Raw genomic sequence first — 16,729 nt, 5'->3', positions numbered from 1 at the left:
GGAGCTTATAAACATCAAAAATACCCGTTAGATGCAGAAACTGCAGAAAGAACAGACTTGGACCTTGAGGAAAATATAAAGTAGACTTCCTGAAGACACTCAAGGTTTTGGCATGGAATGTGTACAGGAAGGAATAAAAGAGCTAACTGGGTGCAAGCCCAATAGAAACCTTCATAGTTACCGTTGCATCTCTGCAGATATATCTGTTATACGTTATAAAAATGACGAAAACGGACAGAACCACAACTGTATTCTGAAACACTGATCTAGATCAGATTTGTTCCTCTAAATTCAGATTTTAAAGCTGTGACACTGCAAAAATTTTCTGATTACTGTACTATTTGGTTTTGTACTCATATAGCTTATAGGAATAATTTATTTGAGTAAAATTCAGAGTGCTCTGTTTAGGTTCTCCCTCACCCCACCTCCTGCCCTTCCCCAGACTAGAAAACTTGGAAATAATATGATCTCTTTATCTATGATAATGCTGACCAGAGTTTAGGAAGAACAATCCTTGCTTTTCCTAGAATTCCAATTCACTGATTGTTTGCTCTAAAATTGACAAATGAAGAGCATTTCCTGAAAGTGACTGAAGGAAAGTTTTGCTTGCTTCACATTGACCGAACTGGGTATCGTCTTTGTTTCTATAACGACAAAATTCTGTTCTGAGGTACTTGATTTCATTTTTCAGGCAAACGTCCAAAGAAAGGAATGGCAACCGCTAAACAGCGCCTTGGGAAGATCTTGAAGCTGAACCGAAATGGCCATGCACGCTTCTTTGTTTAATGTAGCTGCTACTTCTACTACTGCGGTCTTTCCTACACAGACCAGTATTGAGGTCAACAGAGCCTGGAGCTGCTGTTAATCCTCTGCTTGAAGCAGACTTGCATGTACCATATAAAACACTGCCTGATGAACAAAAAAAAAAAAAAAAAAAAAAAAAAAAAAAAAAAAAAAAAAAAAAAGAAAAAGAAAAAAAAATACCCAATGCTGCATTTTCACTGTGCCACACCTGCTCAGCAATAACCATATGGGAACGGGGAAATCTTCAGAGAGACATGGACTGAGAAAGTCTCTCATCAGGGCTTGAATATCATTTGTTGCTGGTAGTGTCCGACCTAATTCATGAGGGGAAGATGATGAAGGTGGTTTATCAATAATTTATTTCTGATAGATTTTGACAACTTTTAAATTCATTTTAAAAAACCTATTTATTTTGAAGACTTTTTTTGTGGAGGTTATTAATTTAGATTTAAAAATGTGAAAGTTTTTAATTGTTTTGATAATGTATGTTTGGTGCAGTGGAGAGCCACATTAATGGTGATTAGTCTGGACTCCTAATTTGATATTCAGGTTATAGTCTTAAATAGGGATGAGATGCATTATTAATTATTTTTAAATTAAGGCATATGGAATCTTATTTTTTCCTGCTCTTTATAAGCTATTGGCTGGGCTTCTGTTGACTTGTAAGGTTCATATTCTCTGCCAGCTTGTTTATTTTTTGACCTATCCTCTTTTATACAGATTTATTTATTTGATGAATTAGAAGAGACTCTCCTAAAGACAGAATAATCTTCTTATGTCAGTCCAGTAGCTAGCTTGTTTTAAACTGCACCCCTTCCCTTCAAATAGGAGATTATACTTTTACTCCAGGTATGATGTTTGATCTAGCCGTGATGGTTTTCTCCTGTTTTTTCTTTCTTTTTTTTTTTTTTTTTTTCCCTTTTTTTAAATAGGCTCCCTGAAATTGTATTTATACAGATTATTTAAATGCTGGTACAAAGGAGGGAATCTTCATATATCTTATTGGAGGAATGGGGAGATGAGTTAAGATGCATATTTCTTCAGAATAATTATCCTGAAATAACTCTTTAACTCCTTAAGATAGACATTGCAGTCTTAAGATTTGGCATATTACTTAATGTAGCATGGAAAGAGCATTAAAATATTATTATTGTACTTTAAATACATTTTACTGAGGAGTCAGGAAGGCAGGAGAATGTGTGTTGCTTTCAAAGCTGGATGTGACAGCCAATTAAAAGTCTTAAATGGTGCATATATAAGCGTTAAGTAGCTTGCTGGTATCAGAATGATCATTTGTGTCAGACTTCACACAGAGCTGATAGCAAATGCCAATTCTGAATTATTGTAAATAACTTTGATTTAAAATTTGTATTTTTCTGTAATATAAAATTAAATATTTAACTTTGGGGGAATGGGAGTGAAGGTGGAAATGGGAATAGTTTTACTTGATTCTGGAAAAAGGGCATTTTGCAGGGTCCAGCCAAAATGAAAACATTTAATATGCTAGTGTTTTTTTTTTTTTTTTTTTTTTTTTTTAATGCTTGCTAAGAGTAAAATTACTCAGGCTTAGCTATCCATTTCATTGAATTGTTTTGAATTTAAATACCTGTTTTTCCTTCCTCCATATTCTATACTGGAGTTTTCTCTTAGTGTAGTTTAAAAACAAATTCAGTTTGGCTTTCCAGAATATGGTGCAAAGTTATTTTTATCTAGACTAGATTATGAATGCCTTTAGAAATTTATAGAGAAAGTTCTGATGTCAGGTGTTTTTCATTACTGCAGAGTCAAAACTGTTCAGCACTATGCTATCTTGTTTCTAAATTGAGAAATAATCAAAATGCAATGGAACTGCAAATAAGTCAGGTAACTTTCATGGCTTAACTTCCTCCAGAGCTTGAAAATGGTATCTTAGAGTATTCTTTGCAGTCCTGCTTTTACATTTTGTTGACTTGACTTTACAGGAGTGTGTGTGTGATTTTTTTTTTCTTGTCTAATTATGGTTTCACAAAACTAGGACCCCCCTAGTTGGCAGTGGAGATAAGATTACTATATAGCAGAAGATAAGCTAACAGTTTCTATACAGATTCTGAAAGTGGCTATAACTACTTGCTTTTTCTCAGGTGCTATATTTGCCAGTTGGAAATAGTCAAGAGAGAATATTTAAACTGTCTTCTCATATGTATTATCAATATAATTTAAAATTATATGCCCTTATAAATATTCTCTTTGTTTATACTTGAGCAAATTGGTTCATACCTGTCAAGCTTTGAAAACCGTTCTAGCTTTAGCATATAGAGCCATACTGCTTTCTTCTTGCTGGCTGTTTAAGTTTTAAATGAAGAAAATTCCTGGTTAGGGCAGCAAGCAAAATCAGAGGGGGATGAAGAAAGAGCTCTCCTTAAAGGCAGATTTTTGAGGACACTAATCTGAAGTAGAAGTATATGCCAGAATAGAATCTGGAGTAAGGAATTTTGAAATATGAATTATACCTTCTTGCTGTCTATGTGACATATAAAGGTCTCTCTTCTGACAATCTTCATTATTTATCTGTATCTTACTGTTGGAACACAGACTTGGCTGGACCCATATATATTATTTTATCTTTTTTTCTTTCTTTCTTTTACTTTCTTTCTCCTTTTTTTTCAAAGTGGCTCTCCACTGTCGTGAGTTTACGTTATAGTCTCTTCATAGGCTGTCAAGAGGCAGAGGTCCATTACCATTTTCTCCAGATACCTGTGCTTCCACCAGAAGTCTGCTTTTAAAACATTGATGTTCCACCTCAAAAAAGGTTATTTGAAAGAATTTGACATGATAAGCTAGTATTAAAAAAAAAAGAAAAAAAAGAAAAAAAAAAGAAAGAAAAAAGAAAAAAAAAGAAAAGTCTCCTGGTAGCTATGGAGAGGATATGGTGACCTCACTTGATCTGTGTACTTGTATGTAAGAATATTTTTATTGTGTTCTAGATGAAAACACTACTGCACCGATCTTTTTGTAGATGGACTGAACTTTGTGTTGTAGTAGTGGAGAGAGAAAGCCCTATATGTATTTTTTTTTCTTGATGTCACATTTTAGGGATGGAAAAGGGTTATGAGGGAGGGAATAGGGAACACTGAATGGACAACCCAGAGAATTAAGCCTGCTACGGTAACTCATTTTCAAGGAGAATATTTTCAAAAAAATCAACCTGGATTTGACATAAAACTTTAACTTTTTTTTTTTTTTGTTGACAGACAGACAGAACAATAGGAAATGGAGTAGTTAGGAGTTTTACCATTCTCTAAGTTCTCAAGTTAAAAAAAAAAAAAAAAAAAAAAAAAAAAAAAAAAAAAAAAAAGAAAATGAAAAGACCACCTAGATACTCTATCAAAGATTCTTCCAGCAACTTTCCCTTTTCTCCTCCTAGTATACTTGCTAATAAACCCTGGCTACAGGGTAGCCTTTAATGACCTCTGAGGTAGATTACCTATGCAATCTATAATACTCTACATGAATCCATTCTTAAAAACAATTTTGAAAGGGTTAGATGTTTAGAGTTACAACTGTTACTTTCTGATCACATAGAGGTTTGGGGGGTTTTGTTTCTTCTTTTTTGGGGGAGGGAGTAGTTGAAATTCTTGTGTTACCTTTAATGGAGATAAGAGAGCACAGTGTCATGATCACCTTTTAGAGAACTTCAGCTTTCCCTAGGCTTTGCTGTGTGGCATAAGCTATCCTCATTCACAAGACCATGATGTTGTAAATGTTGAAACTTTTTGCGAGAGTTCAGAGTCAGTGCTGAAATGCATCTTGCTAACCCCTGTTTGGTAATCGTGGAGACTAAGAAGAGCTGAAGCCAGAATGAACTGGTACTATAACTGGTGCCCTCTTTAGGCTCCGCATGTCCATGTCTCCCTTTATCGCCCCAGCCCAGATCTAGTGTCTTTTCAGAGCTCATTCACGTAATACTTCCAGACCATTAAAAGCTGTTTGTGGCTGCTGGGATTGAATGAGCCCAGAGCTGCTCTGTTTTACAGAAGAAGTATAAATGGAACCAAGGGCCTTACTGTTTGTGGTTAAACAAGATTAAAAGCTGCAACATCCATTTTTCCAGGAAAAAGAAAAAAGAAAAAAAAAGGAAAAAACCCAAATAATCCAACTTTTGAGAACAAATGAGTGATAAATCATGCAGTGGATAGGAAATATAAGTAGCACTGATAAGGAAATGCATGTTCTTCACATACTGCATTTCTTTTTGGAAAAAGACTTTTTTCTACTTTAATATAAATTAAGCCATAAGAGTTTCATGTTGTGGGAAGGGAATGAAAGGGATCACTTTAAGAGATTATATTGATATGTATTGTCACTTCTGCTGGGAAATGTCTATTGCTGCCAATTCCTTGGCATATCTTTCTTTAAAAAAAAAAAACAAAACATGAAATTTGAAAAAGAGGATAGTTCTTGGCTATATTTGCTAGTTTTGTAGTAATGTTTTGCTGGCCTGTTTGTCTTTTCCTCTCCTTTTTCTACTTGCATAGTCTAATTTCTATCTTTCTTTCTAATGTCTCTGAAAATATTAGCTTGTATGCTCAATAGGGGTCGGTGTATGTGTGTCTTCCTTTTTAAAGAAACGCACTACTGTGTTAAGTATTTGGCTGGGAAATGGGATGCTGCAGCTTTAAGAGCATTTTTTCAATTCATAACAGTATTTCCCATCCTCTTTTGCCTGCAGGCAGGGAAAGTGTATGTACAGTATTTATTTTGTTTCAATTTTACTTTAAATTTGTAAGTTTCTATGAGTAGTTCACATTGATTATTCTAGGGGAGGACAAGTGGCTTTGTTTAAATTTGTATTTGATATTCATAGTTTCCACTTTCTGTACTTTAAAATACTGAAATTAAAATATTGTATTGCTTATGTTTTGATTTTAGCACTCTAAAGTGTTTAATTTTTTCAGACTTCTCATTTGCTTCAGTGTAAATACAGAAAGTTGTATAGAATGTCTTAAGGAGAAAAATGCTTTCCTAGTTCTGATTTCTGTGCCCTTTATTCATTGCTTTTTTTTAAGATGACTTGTTGGAGAAATGTGAGAAGGAATATTCTCATATTCTTTTTATTGCTCAAAGTGCAAATTTCATTTCAATCCAAGTATATTACAAGCAACTAAGTGCATTTTGTGAAGATGTATATATTCTTTTTGAATCCTAATATATAAGGGGAGATGGGGATGTTCTGTGGTTTGTCATATTAGACGTCTAGAGAAATAGATATAAACTGTAAGTAGAGTGTCAAATGTTTTTTTTGTGTTCTTCTTGCTCTTGGTTTTTGTTCAGATTTGCCTCATGCTTCTTCTGACTGACTCATTTCTCAGTTCTTTTTTCCTTAAGTAGTGTGCTGTTCCCAGTAGAAGAGATTTCTTTTGCGTCCTTTTGCTCATTTTGTCTTGCTTGCTTTTATCCTGGGTGGCTTCTCTGCTGGTTTCTCCCACAGCATGTCAGCTTCTGTTCTACAGTCTTCAGTGCTCCCTGTTTTGACTCCATATGACAGTGCAGTATTTCTGAGTGGATGCTCTCCTTGGGGGTAATTGAAGCATTACTGTGTTGTGTTCAGACTTAGTGTAATGCATTTTCTTCTCTGGCAAATAGTGTGCAATGCTACTGAGCTTCAGCGCTACATGTGGACAGATGCTTAGGTTCCAGTGATGGCTGTTTTATGAGAGCCTTGGAGAAATGATGCGGCAATGGAATTGGAAGAACCAGGTGACAGAAGGTGTCTGATTTGAGCATCCTAGCAGCTGCTCAAGTTTTCTTCTTGGGCTGCTCTGAGTTTACAAAGAACTTACTATCAACTATAGTGTTCAGGAGATCTTCTCACAGACCAGGACTCAATTGTGCTAGATGCTTTACAGACACAGAACAAGAATGCTGTCCTTGTCAAACTGTATGCTGCTCAAGTGTAAGATTGAAATAGTTTTAAAAATAACAACAAACTAGTGAGTTCTGTGGCCTAAGGTGTAAAGCATAGTAGTCTTTTAAATTTGATAATAGAAACTTCTGTGCTTTTTCGAAACAGTTTTAGTTTGAGTGGAATAAGAAATCATGGGGAAAAAAATCATAATTTAAGTACAGAAGATAAAGATTAAATATTTTAATGTACATAAATGAGCTCCTGATTGTATTTTGATGTGCCTTTTACAGTTTTTGAATTCATGTGTTAAAACCCATTTTAAATTTGGTTAGCCAGAGATGTGCCAAAGATATGAAGGAACTGTTAGTCTCTCAGAGCAATCACATAAGCATTTATTGCTGTAATTGGTCAAAAACAATGCTGCAACCTAGGCATTTTCATCGGATAGAATGCTTTGAATTTCTCACAATGAACTCACTGTTCATAGTAATGTTTTGAACTTAAAAGTGGTGGACCTATATAAAAACCCATATATTTGCTGTATGTCCTTTAGCCTTTACCAGTTATACTCCAGAGCCTTTCCCTATGACCACTGTATGTGGAGTAGGATGGTACACTGGAAAATCTGTGATAAAGATCTGAAAGTGCTACTTTAAATGCTATTGGATAACCTTCAGCACCTGGATCAGCATTTCTGTATTTTGTGTAATACTGAGTGTCTTTGATTTTCTATTTGGGGAGGATGGTAAAATACCCAAATTGTTCTTTCCTAATGGACAGATGAATTTTGAGGATTTCAAGGCTACTAAATATGCAAAATAGCTGTAAATCTGTAGTCAAGGAATGAGCAAGGTACCCTTCCCAGTATCAGAAGGTTGAAGTGTTTTATTTTTTTATTTTATTTTAAATCAGAAGTTTTCACTGCATTTGACATTGAGTCTCCTCAGTAGAGTGCCTACAGCCTTGGCTTTGTGTACATTTAGTGAAAGTCAACTCTTTCGCTAAAGACTTTGCCATCACCTGCTCAAGTTATGAAGCTATTGTGTTAGCTAATTAGTTTACACATTCAATCAGATCTTTTTTGTTGCTGTTTATCTATAACTTTGGGGTGCTCATGGAAACCAGGCTAGTAGGATGAATATGGGAAAGTGAATCATGCTCAGTGTTGGTTTCTGTAGAAACTTTTTTTTTTTTCTTTTTATAGAAGTGTTTTTCCTGGGAGGCCCTGAATTTATGCTTTTATTACTGGTAAGTAATGTCAGCTGTCTCAAGCCAAAAGTTAATGAGGACTAAAATGGAAAAGCTAGAATGATATTGTTACCTGCTTTGATACTAGCAGACATTTTAACCACATTTGTTTTTACATCAGCCAACAACTAAAATATTCGCCTGCAGTAGAACTGGCTGGTGGTAAGACAATGAGTGAAATCTTTCATTGCCAGAGCTCATAATATTCCACCCTGCAGCAGATTCATAAGTCTATTTAACTTTGTCTAAACTGAGGTCTGATTTCTTTGAAGCCAATTTTATTCAGTCTTTAGAATAAGTACTGCAAACCTGAAGAATTGTATTTGGCTTAGTAGATCTATTTGTCTGTACTGTTCCTACTGTATTTACTTTGGTCTTGGAAAAAATATTCTTCTTTGGAACGTACAAGTCAACTAAAAGTACCGTATACAAAGAGTCTGTTTGTTTGTGATGCTTTGCCTGGAAGTTATTTCTAATAAGAAATAAGTTTTATTTGCTGCAATGAATGCACATGAAGTTCCCGCCCATGGTGAAAGAACACAGATTTATCTGTAAGAAATGTTTGCCATACTCTTTGGTAAGTCATGAAGATACAACTTAGCTTTTTGTTCTGGTAAACCAAAACCCAATAAAACTTTCGTGCCTGCTACTCTAGTGTCCTAAGGTAAGTTCTTTGCTAAGCAAATGTGCTTTAACTAGAGAGCTAGCATTCATTTGAAAAACATACTAAATCATGAGCTTCATTCTTAAATTGTTGATTATTAGTTAATAGTTAAATTAGTTAATTAGTTAAGTTAGTTAAAATTTGCACATTTTTATGACAGATCCCTGAACAGATCAGTTACAGGTCTGCTGAGTCAGGATTTTGCTGTGCCCGACAATTTGCTGCTGTTGTTTTAAATTTTGTCATGAGAATTGTTGACCAGAGCCCTTTCCATGTGGTTAACGTGCTTCTCCTCGAGAGGCAGCCCACTCCTGTGTTCCCAGAGGGCTGTAGTTGTTGCGAAAGGAGAGCGTTCAAAGAGCCTATTTACCATTTAAACTGAATGCCCTAAAAGAGATGTTAGAAAGAACTGGATGGCTCAGATGAGGTTGAGCATTGCAAGCAGTCTGTTCGCTTCTGGGTCTGTTCATATTCAGCCCAGGTCTTTGGTGGGGGAGTCTTAGCTGTGTTGTGGGCTACTGTGAAATGAGTTGATCATATTTCAAAGACTGGTGGACAGATGTGCCTGTCATAAAACTAAGTGCCACAAGTGATGCTAAATTGTCACAGTCTTAGGAGGGAGACCAAGCATTAAATGGGACGTGGCATCTGGATGGTTTCTTTCTCCCGAGGCTTTTTCAGCAGCTCAGAGAGGGGACATTAGTGAGATGCCTTGGGATAAAACAAGAATGTTGTTTAATGTACCTCTTCTGTGGCTAAATAAAGTCATTTTAGGCATTAGTCCTGTTAATCTGTTCTCAATGTTAAGTGAATTTCCCTTGAAGAGGGAGTTCAATTTATACAGAAAGCAGAAAGAAAAGAGAGCTATGTTTTGTATCCCATAGTTACCCTGACCTGAGTGAGGTTTATAGGAGAAGTGATATGTATTAGATCAGATTAGATCCACTTAGAGAGTGGAGAATAAATGTAATTTTCAGCATGCTTGGTACAGGTGTAAGTCATTTCCTTCCTCCACAAACCATACCTTGCTCGTGTCTTCAGTGTGCAGCACTGCTATTACAAGTTGGTAGCTATCGACTATTTTCAGTAATGTCATTGTTGCTGTTAATAACTGACTTTCTTTGAAGTATATTTTAAATAGCATTTTCTGTAGTATTTCTGAGGAGAAAAAGTATAGATTGGATAGACTGAATGCCTAATATCTCTAATGTCTAGGAGGAGTCAGGAATAAGGTGGAATTTCCTGAGATTAATGTGCTTGGTAAATTAAAAAAAAAAAAAACAAAAACAAAACAGCTTCAGAGAGAGGACCATTGACAAGATTAGAGAACTGAGGAAGTCAGAAATGTTTTAGTAGATCACAGAATCTATCTGTGTATTTCTTACAGTAGTCAAATTTTCTTCAGTTATGGCTGGTTCAATACCAATTAAGTATGTATATATTTTTTGTCTTCTGCCCCATGTTTTCCCTTGCTTCCAATTTCCAGGGATTTTAAGCAGAATGTAGAATTTCAGTTACAAAGTTCCCACAGTATTACCATTTTTACCACAACTATGATGAAAGGAATCTCTTCACTAGTCCTTTTACTATTTATCACATTTAATTGACAGCAAAATAGTGCTGTTGTATTTTTTAAAAATAGTATATTTAAATTCTTTTCCACTTTGTTGGGACATTCAGAGTTTTCTAAAACATATTTTTATGCACTGATGCTAACTCACACTGCATTTTACAGTTCATGGTTTGAAGAAAAAACTGAATATTGTTCTGTGGCAGACTTGTAAATCACTGGAAAAGACTCTAAAGGTGGGCAACAATACAAAATTGAAATCTTTGCTTTGTTAAATGTTCTGTGGAGCCTGTACCTCCAGCCATTAGTTGAAGCATTAAAACACGGATTATGATACAACTCAGAGATCTTGACAATACTGTGTGGCTGCTCACATCAAAAGTACATAGTGGTAGAAAACGGAAGGGAAATTGTACATACGTGGTAATTTTTGTTTAATTAGCTATGGAATCTTAGGTTTTTATCATGGTAGACATTAAACAAACACAATTACAGTAGATTTTCATGGAGTTACAGTGAATGGGCTTAATACCTAAAATGTTTAGTCAGACTATCAAGTGATAGAAATGGCTGCAAGTAATAGGGCCAAAACAGGATGGACTTACAGCTAGAAGCAATAATTTTTTTTTTTTTTTTTTTTTTTTTTTTTAACAGAAGACTTATGTTAGATTTGCATGCTCTGGTTGAAACTTTTTCCATCTATAATTCTACCCTTAATTCTTATCTAGTTCCTATAAGCTGATGACCCTGTATACACATAATACACTTATTTAACGAGATCTAATTTTATGCCTCAGTGATACCTCTTTAGCACTGTTCTTTTAAGGTCCTTCAGGTCTTTCTCCCCCCCCTTTCTTTCTTTCTTTCCCCCCCCCCCCCATTTCTTTTTTCTTTTTGATCCCCAGGTAGACTTCCCATGATTCAGAACTCTCAGTTCTGCTCTGGGAAATACAGTTGCATTAGATGCTTCCCAGTCCCACCTAGGATGGGAATGAGGCAGTGTGATCCTCCCTGCTGCCTAGGAGTTGCTTTCTCTGATCGGGAATTCATTTAACTGAATTGTGCTACTATATCCTAACACTTTGTTTTGCTAATGTGATTGAGGGCCTCTGGGGCGCACTGGTAAGGGAGGGAGCAGGAAGGGGTCAGAGCAAATGGCCAGTCAGCAGAGCAAAGTCGCTCTTTAGGAGACAGAAGCAGCAATCTGCAAACATTACTGAGGCGCCTGGAAAAGGCAGTAAGGATTTCTCCTGTTTTGACTCGGAGGTGTGTGTGCTCCCGTGGGGCTGCTCTTTTTGCCTGTTTCCTTTTGTATGCAAACCCTGGCAGGCTTGTGCGGTGAGGAGTGTGGAAGTCACGGGATCCCTGAAAGATAGACATCTCTGCTTTTCTCTGTGTCTGGGGAGGCAGTAGCTGGACTTAAGACCTGAACAGAGGCTACAGTTTTCGTGGAGGAAGGCTCTCATCCAAGCTGTGGCTTCATGCCCTGGAAAACTGAAGGAAGTTGTGCACTGGGGGCTGCCTCCAGGAGGAGGGAGAGGTCCTTTTGTGCTTTCCCAGATCAGTGGCCTCCCAGTTCGTTGCACAGATGCCCAGTTTGAAGAGGTTAAGCATGTTAACTGTGTTTAATAGGGTGGAAAATAATGTGGAGGTAGCGAAGCTGATGTTAGAACCATGTAGGGCTGTCACCTTTCTTATAAATGCAAACTGCAGCCTTACCTTGATCTTGAGCATTCTGAAGGATTAATTAAATCTCCCTTTCCCAAACCAGTCTTTCACTATGCTACTGGTATAACACGAGGCAAACATCTCCATTTTGCAAATTTGGAAAAGCTTTTTTTCTGAATTATTGTCTTTTTTTGCTATATTTCATCCCTTGATTTTTACTTTGTAGGAGATTGAGTGGAGTGGGGTTTTCTCCAGTGTTTCAGTCATCTAGTAATGTAGCGGCTTAGCTTGCAAAGCCAGGTTACCACTGCAGCACTGATTTACCAGTGTTTGAATCACTATAGTAACGTGACCGGAGGAGGTTGAACAGATACATTTCTTTTTCTATAAAAGGTAGGAAATGAAGGCTTGGGCAGGTGAACAACTTCATGTTGAATTTGAACAAATCCTTCTTTCTTCCTTCTCTTGATTAGGTGGCCTTTTTGAAGCAAGTATTCAAGATCTCTGGATCCCTTTACTTGAATATTTTTATATATGCCAGGAAAACTGGACTGGATCTAGGTTCTGGCCAGTTTTGTAAAGATTTTGAATTAGAGGATATTTAGTGATTTGAATCCATTTCAACACTTTGGCATGTTCAGTCTTGTATTTTGTGGCAAGCAAGATTGGTGCAAGTTAAAAAGCATGAGTGTGAAGAATCTTCATGGATGATTTCTATAGATTTTTAATTCTTGCCACTGAAGTCTACAAAATTGTATTGGACGTTTTAGAAAAACGTGTGTATATACATATATATATGTGTATGTATATTTATATGTACACACACGTATGTATGTGTGTGTGTCTATATATACATATATATTTACATATTTTTTCCACTGAACAGTTTGGCTATGTTTTCAATATTGCTACATTTACTATACAAGTACAGTGGTCCTTCTCACTAATGTTATTCTTATATGTAAACTAGGACATCTCTGGTCTTCCATGTCTACATTTTTCAAAGTCTCCAAACCTTTGAGGCCATTTTTTTATGCTACTATTCCTAGCTGGATTTCCTATCTCCTCAAATGGTGTTGATATCTTAACAGCTCCAATTAACAATGTAGTGTTAGCCCAAGGGTTACTGTCTTATGAAAAGCTGATAAAATTCAACAGCCCATCGAGCTCTTAAATCAGCACCTTCAAGATCATCCTCAATAGCTGAGAAATTTAAAAGGCATTAAGTACAAGAGTAAACTTTAGAAAAAGATGCTTTTCTGTCTTGCAGGCATTATAGCAAGGGGCTTACAGAAGATTGTTTTCAAAACTGGGACTTGCATCCCCTAGCACGTAAGGTATCTTACAGGTGTGTAGGGAAAAAAAAAAAAAGTGTGCATGTGTGTTTTTGTGTTACAACTAATTTAACCCATGCTTTTTGCAAAAGAAGTGGGGATTGTCCTCTGAGGCAAATACTGTATACACTAGAACAGAGTCTGACACAGAGTCAGGCTGTACCTCTGATCTCTCATATAATCCACTTCTCTTTTTGTGTAATGGTACCTGAACAATTTCGTTTTTGGAAACCTTAGTGTCTTCCATCTGTGCTTACTGTGCTGAGTAAGAGACAGTGATTACATATTGGCAGCAACGGAAATAAGGAAGGGATGCTGAGGATATTGCAAAAACCCCACATCCTCTAATAGATCATAGATCAGCTATGGAATGATTTGGTGCGAAGTCACTGGAAGGATTTTCTGGACAAAATGTTTCTAAAATTAGCCTTTTCTATGCAAGTTGTATGTTTAGTAGATCTGATGAGATGCTTTGGCTATGTACTGAATGTGGGCTGCATTAATAACAGCTTCTAGTCCACCCTCAAGATAGTTCTTTACGCCCTGTTCTGAAGAAAGTGATTTTATGTCAGTCAAGTTTCTGACAGCAAGGCTCTGCGCAGAGGCAGATCTGACAACAGGTTTTGGTTTCTGCTACCTGGATAGAAAAGTGTGTATTAAACACACCAATTTCAAGTTATAAACAGATTCCAAGATACTCTGGATTTCTATATGCTAAAGGCCATCCTGAAGGGAGTGGAGACCATTGCTAGTGGCTGGCTAAAAATTATGATTTGGGTCAGTCGGTATTATGTTCTTTTCTACCTTTTGCACCATTTACTTGTTTGTCTTTTATAAACATTTTTGGACAGCAGCTGTTGGATAATAGATGCTTGTGCAGAGCCTAACAGACTTGGCTTGGTTAAAGCCTTCAGCCTGGATAAGTTATGCGTTACATTTCTTTTATTTATTTATTTATTTATTTTACCTTTCTGTAATATTTTTATCCACACAATTTGAGTAGAATAGAGTTTGCCATTCTCAGTCTCTGAAAATAGTGAGGAAAACTCTCTTCCTTATTTCCCTCATCCTGCCCTCCAGACTCAGTATGGAGAAGGCAGTCTTCACCAGAGGTAAAATATTTGGAAAGGATGCATTTCTTTGGCTGCAGGTCATTCAGAAGAGGGGAGTCTGCTGTTCTTGCCTTGAAGCTTCAGACAAAAATTCTTCTTTTCTGTTAGGAAGAAATAGAATGACAAGGGAAAAAGTTGTTTCTGTCTTACAAATATATGCAACTGAAATGCTAGATTTCAAGTGGAACTCCTGATTTGGTGGGAAATTCATGTGAGGAAAAAGGATGTGCATATTCTTTTTAGCCATATCTGCAAATATCAAAGAATGAAAGCTTTTACTTCACTCGCAGAATATATATGGCTTATTTTATTTTGCATTTTAAATCTGTTTCTTGAGTATAGAAGAGGAGAAAAGCATTGTCCAGAAGCTGCGTTTATTACTGAGCGACCGGTAAAGCTAATACAATATTAATCACCAGCAGGAGGAGCTCATGATACAGCATGCAATGTTAACTTTCTGCCTTGAAAGTTGTAGGAAATGCAAGAAAGAATGAACTTCAAGTCAAAGCAGCATGGAGGCAGTCATCTCTGTAGAGCTTTGAATGCTGGCACCTGACATACGAATGCGTGAAATAAAGCTACATCTGCAAAAGGCAAAGCCACCCAAAACAAAGGGCACATGGGACAATTTGCTGTGATCCCCATGCTCTGGCAGATTAGAGAGGGTGGTGATACATCATGCTCTGAACAGCCTTGTTTATACAGGGGATCACAGTCTCAAACTTTGCTTCTGAAACCTCTGTGCTCCCCTGGTAAAAAGAAGCCATGAGTGGGATAAGGGCCAGTAGGCAACCTGAAGTGGGGCATGTTCAGGTGATATGGTGCTTTTAAAAATATTGTTAAAGCTTTTACAGGGCTATCAGTAACTCCACTGGCTGTTGCGAATGTTCTCAGCTATCCTTTGACTGCAGAAAAAGATTGTAAGTCAAAGACTAGTAGTTTTTTTATTATTATTATTATTGTGGAAGAGATGTTTCAGTTCGCAAAGGACAGACCTTGTAGCTGCTAAGTTTCCCCTGTTCAGGACAAAGCCACCAGCACTGAAATTGCTGAGGAAAGGATTTTGAAAACTTTCTGCAAAACTCCAGGATGAATGAGAAGAATCCACTGTCTGTCACATCTGTTCTGCTCTACATCTATTTTGGTACTTGTTGAAAAATCTAGTATTTGACATCACCTCAAGACTAACCAGTTCCCGTTTCACTGAGGCGATAGACTACGATCTGTAACCGAGTGACTGTGGGCACCTTTCTTCTTGCTAAAATTAATTAATGCTAACCAGACAGAGTCCTTTTATCATGACCATGTTCTTATCAGACCATCTCCTTTTTATATTCCTTCCTTCCCCACCCGTTGTGGAAGCAGACATCCTGCCCAAGGCATCAGGATCTACAATCTGCCGCTGCTTCTATGGAGCCTCTGGATCTTTGCCAATAGCCCCTTGAGATGGTCCCAGATGTGACTGCTTTTTCTGTGCTACCCTGAAAATATCCGGTAAACACAAAGGGCTGCACTCACCACAGTTACCGCTTCGGAGGCCAGCACTTCCTCTGCTGTCAGGACTGCACAGTGGGAAAGGTTAGTCACGATGTACCCCAGAGTAACCACAACTCAAATGGCAGAGTTGCAATCAAAGGAATATTGCTATAATAGAAGAAAGCCGATCCTTTTTTTGTACCTCTCAGCTGTTCCCATGAACCCAGGAAGATGTGTATGGGATGTCTTTGTCACAGGGTTTTTCTGTTGGAAGATGCACCTACGTGCTGTGTGGAAAGAGATTAGGTTTTGATACTTTTCATTGGGGAAAAATTAGAAACTGTTTTATTTATATGTCAAAGTAACTTGGACTTAAGGAATTGGCTGTTTATTCTGTTTAAAATAAAACTAAAATGCTTTGACTGACTTAAACCATAACACTTTTGATGTTATGATATAGGAGGTTGGGGAAGAGAGGAGGAAAGTGGGAATATCAACTCATAGCACTTTTTGTGATTTGAGTTGTTGTCGCCCTACTTCAGTAAGGAAATCTGATTTGAGAATTTTTAGTTGTTCTGTCTATCAGAAACAAAACATTTTAGTCCTCACTATTACTGTAATTAGTTCAATATGCCCATGAAGAATTGCAGAGTGAAGGTACAGCAAACACATCTTGTTGCAGGGTTTCCTTGTGTTGTCTTGCTGTAACCCTTCCACCCTTTTTACTCTTTTTGTTTTTGTTTTTTTTCCTCCCCTTGTGGTTAGATCTACTTCGCAGCTTCTCTGCCTTGATGCATGCTGCATAATTGCCAGAGTTCCCATGGGCTGAGCGTTGTTATCTCCTCTGTCTTCGTAAGCATTTCTGCATGCAGTAAAATATTCAGAAGAGTTTTAGCCAGCTCATCAATTTTTAGGTTTCTGTTCATTGGAGGAAATGAGGTGAGAATCCAGTGCCATTTCACATGTGAG

At 37.0% G+C, this 16,729-nt stretch overlaps 1 protein-coding gene across 8 annotated transcripts in view; it reads left to right on the top strand.

The window, feature by feature from the left end:
• The window catches only part of KDM7A (lysine demethylase 7A), a 91,157-nt gene that overhangs the window by 60,798 nt on the left and 13,630 nt on the right, over positions 1-16,729 (top strand). For 3 of the 8 annotated variants that reach the window (XM_062589688.1, XM_062589637.1, XM_062589698.1), the window contains 2 exons: positions 692-6,550; positions 7,893-8,369. In XM_062589688.1, the coding sequence (XP_062445672.1) occupies positions 692-786 (95 nt within the window). In that variant the 3' untranslated portion in view covers positions 787-6,550; positions 7,893-8,369. Of the gene's footprint in view, positions 1-691; positions 6,551-7,892; positions 8,370-10,335; positions 10,407-15,649; positions 16,165-16,729 lie in introns of those variants that run through there. The other 5 variants (XM_062589679.1, XM_062589660.1, XM_062589641.1 and 2 more) reach the window with 5 other exon arrangements.

The sequence above is a fragment of the Rhea pennata genome, chromosome 1 (genome assembly GCF_028389875.1).
Source record: "Rhea pennata isolate bPtePen1 chromosome 1, bPtePen1.pri, whole genome shotgun sequence".
Lineage (NCBI taxonomy): Eukaryota > Metazoa > Chordata > Aves > Rheiformes > Rheidae > Rhea > Rhea pennata.
This window is presented reverse-complemented; position numbering and strand designations above follow the sequence as displayed.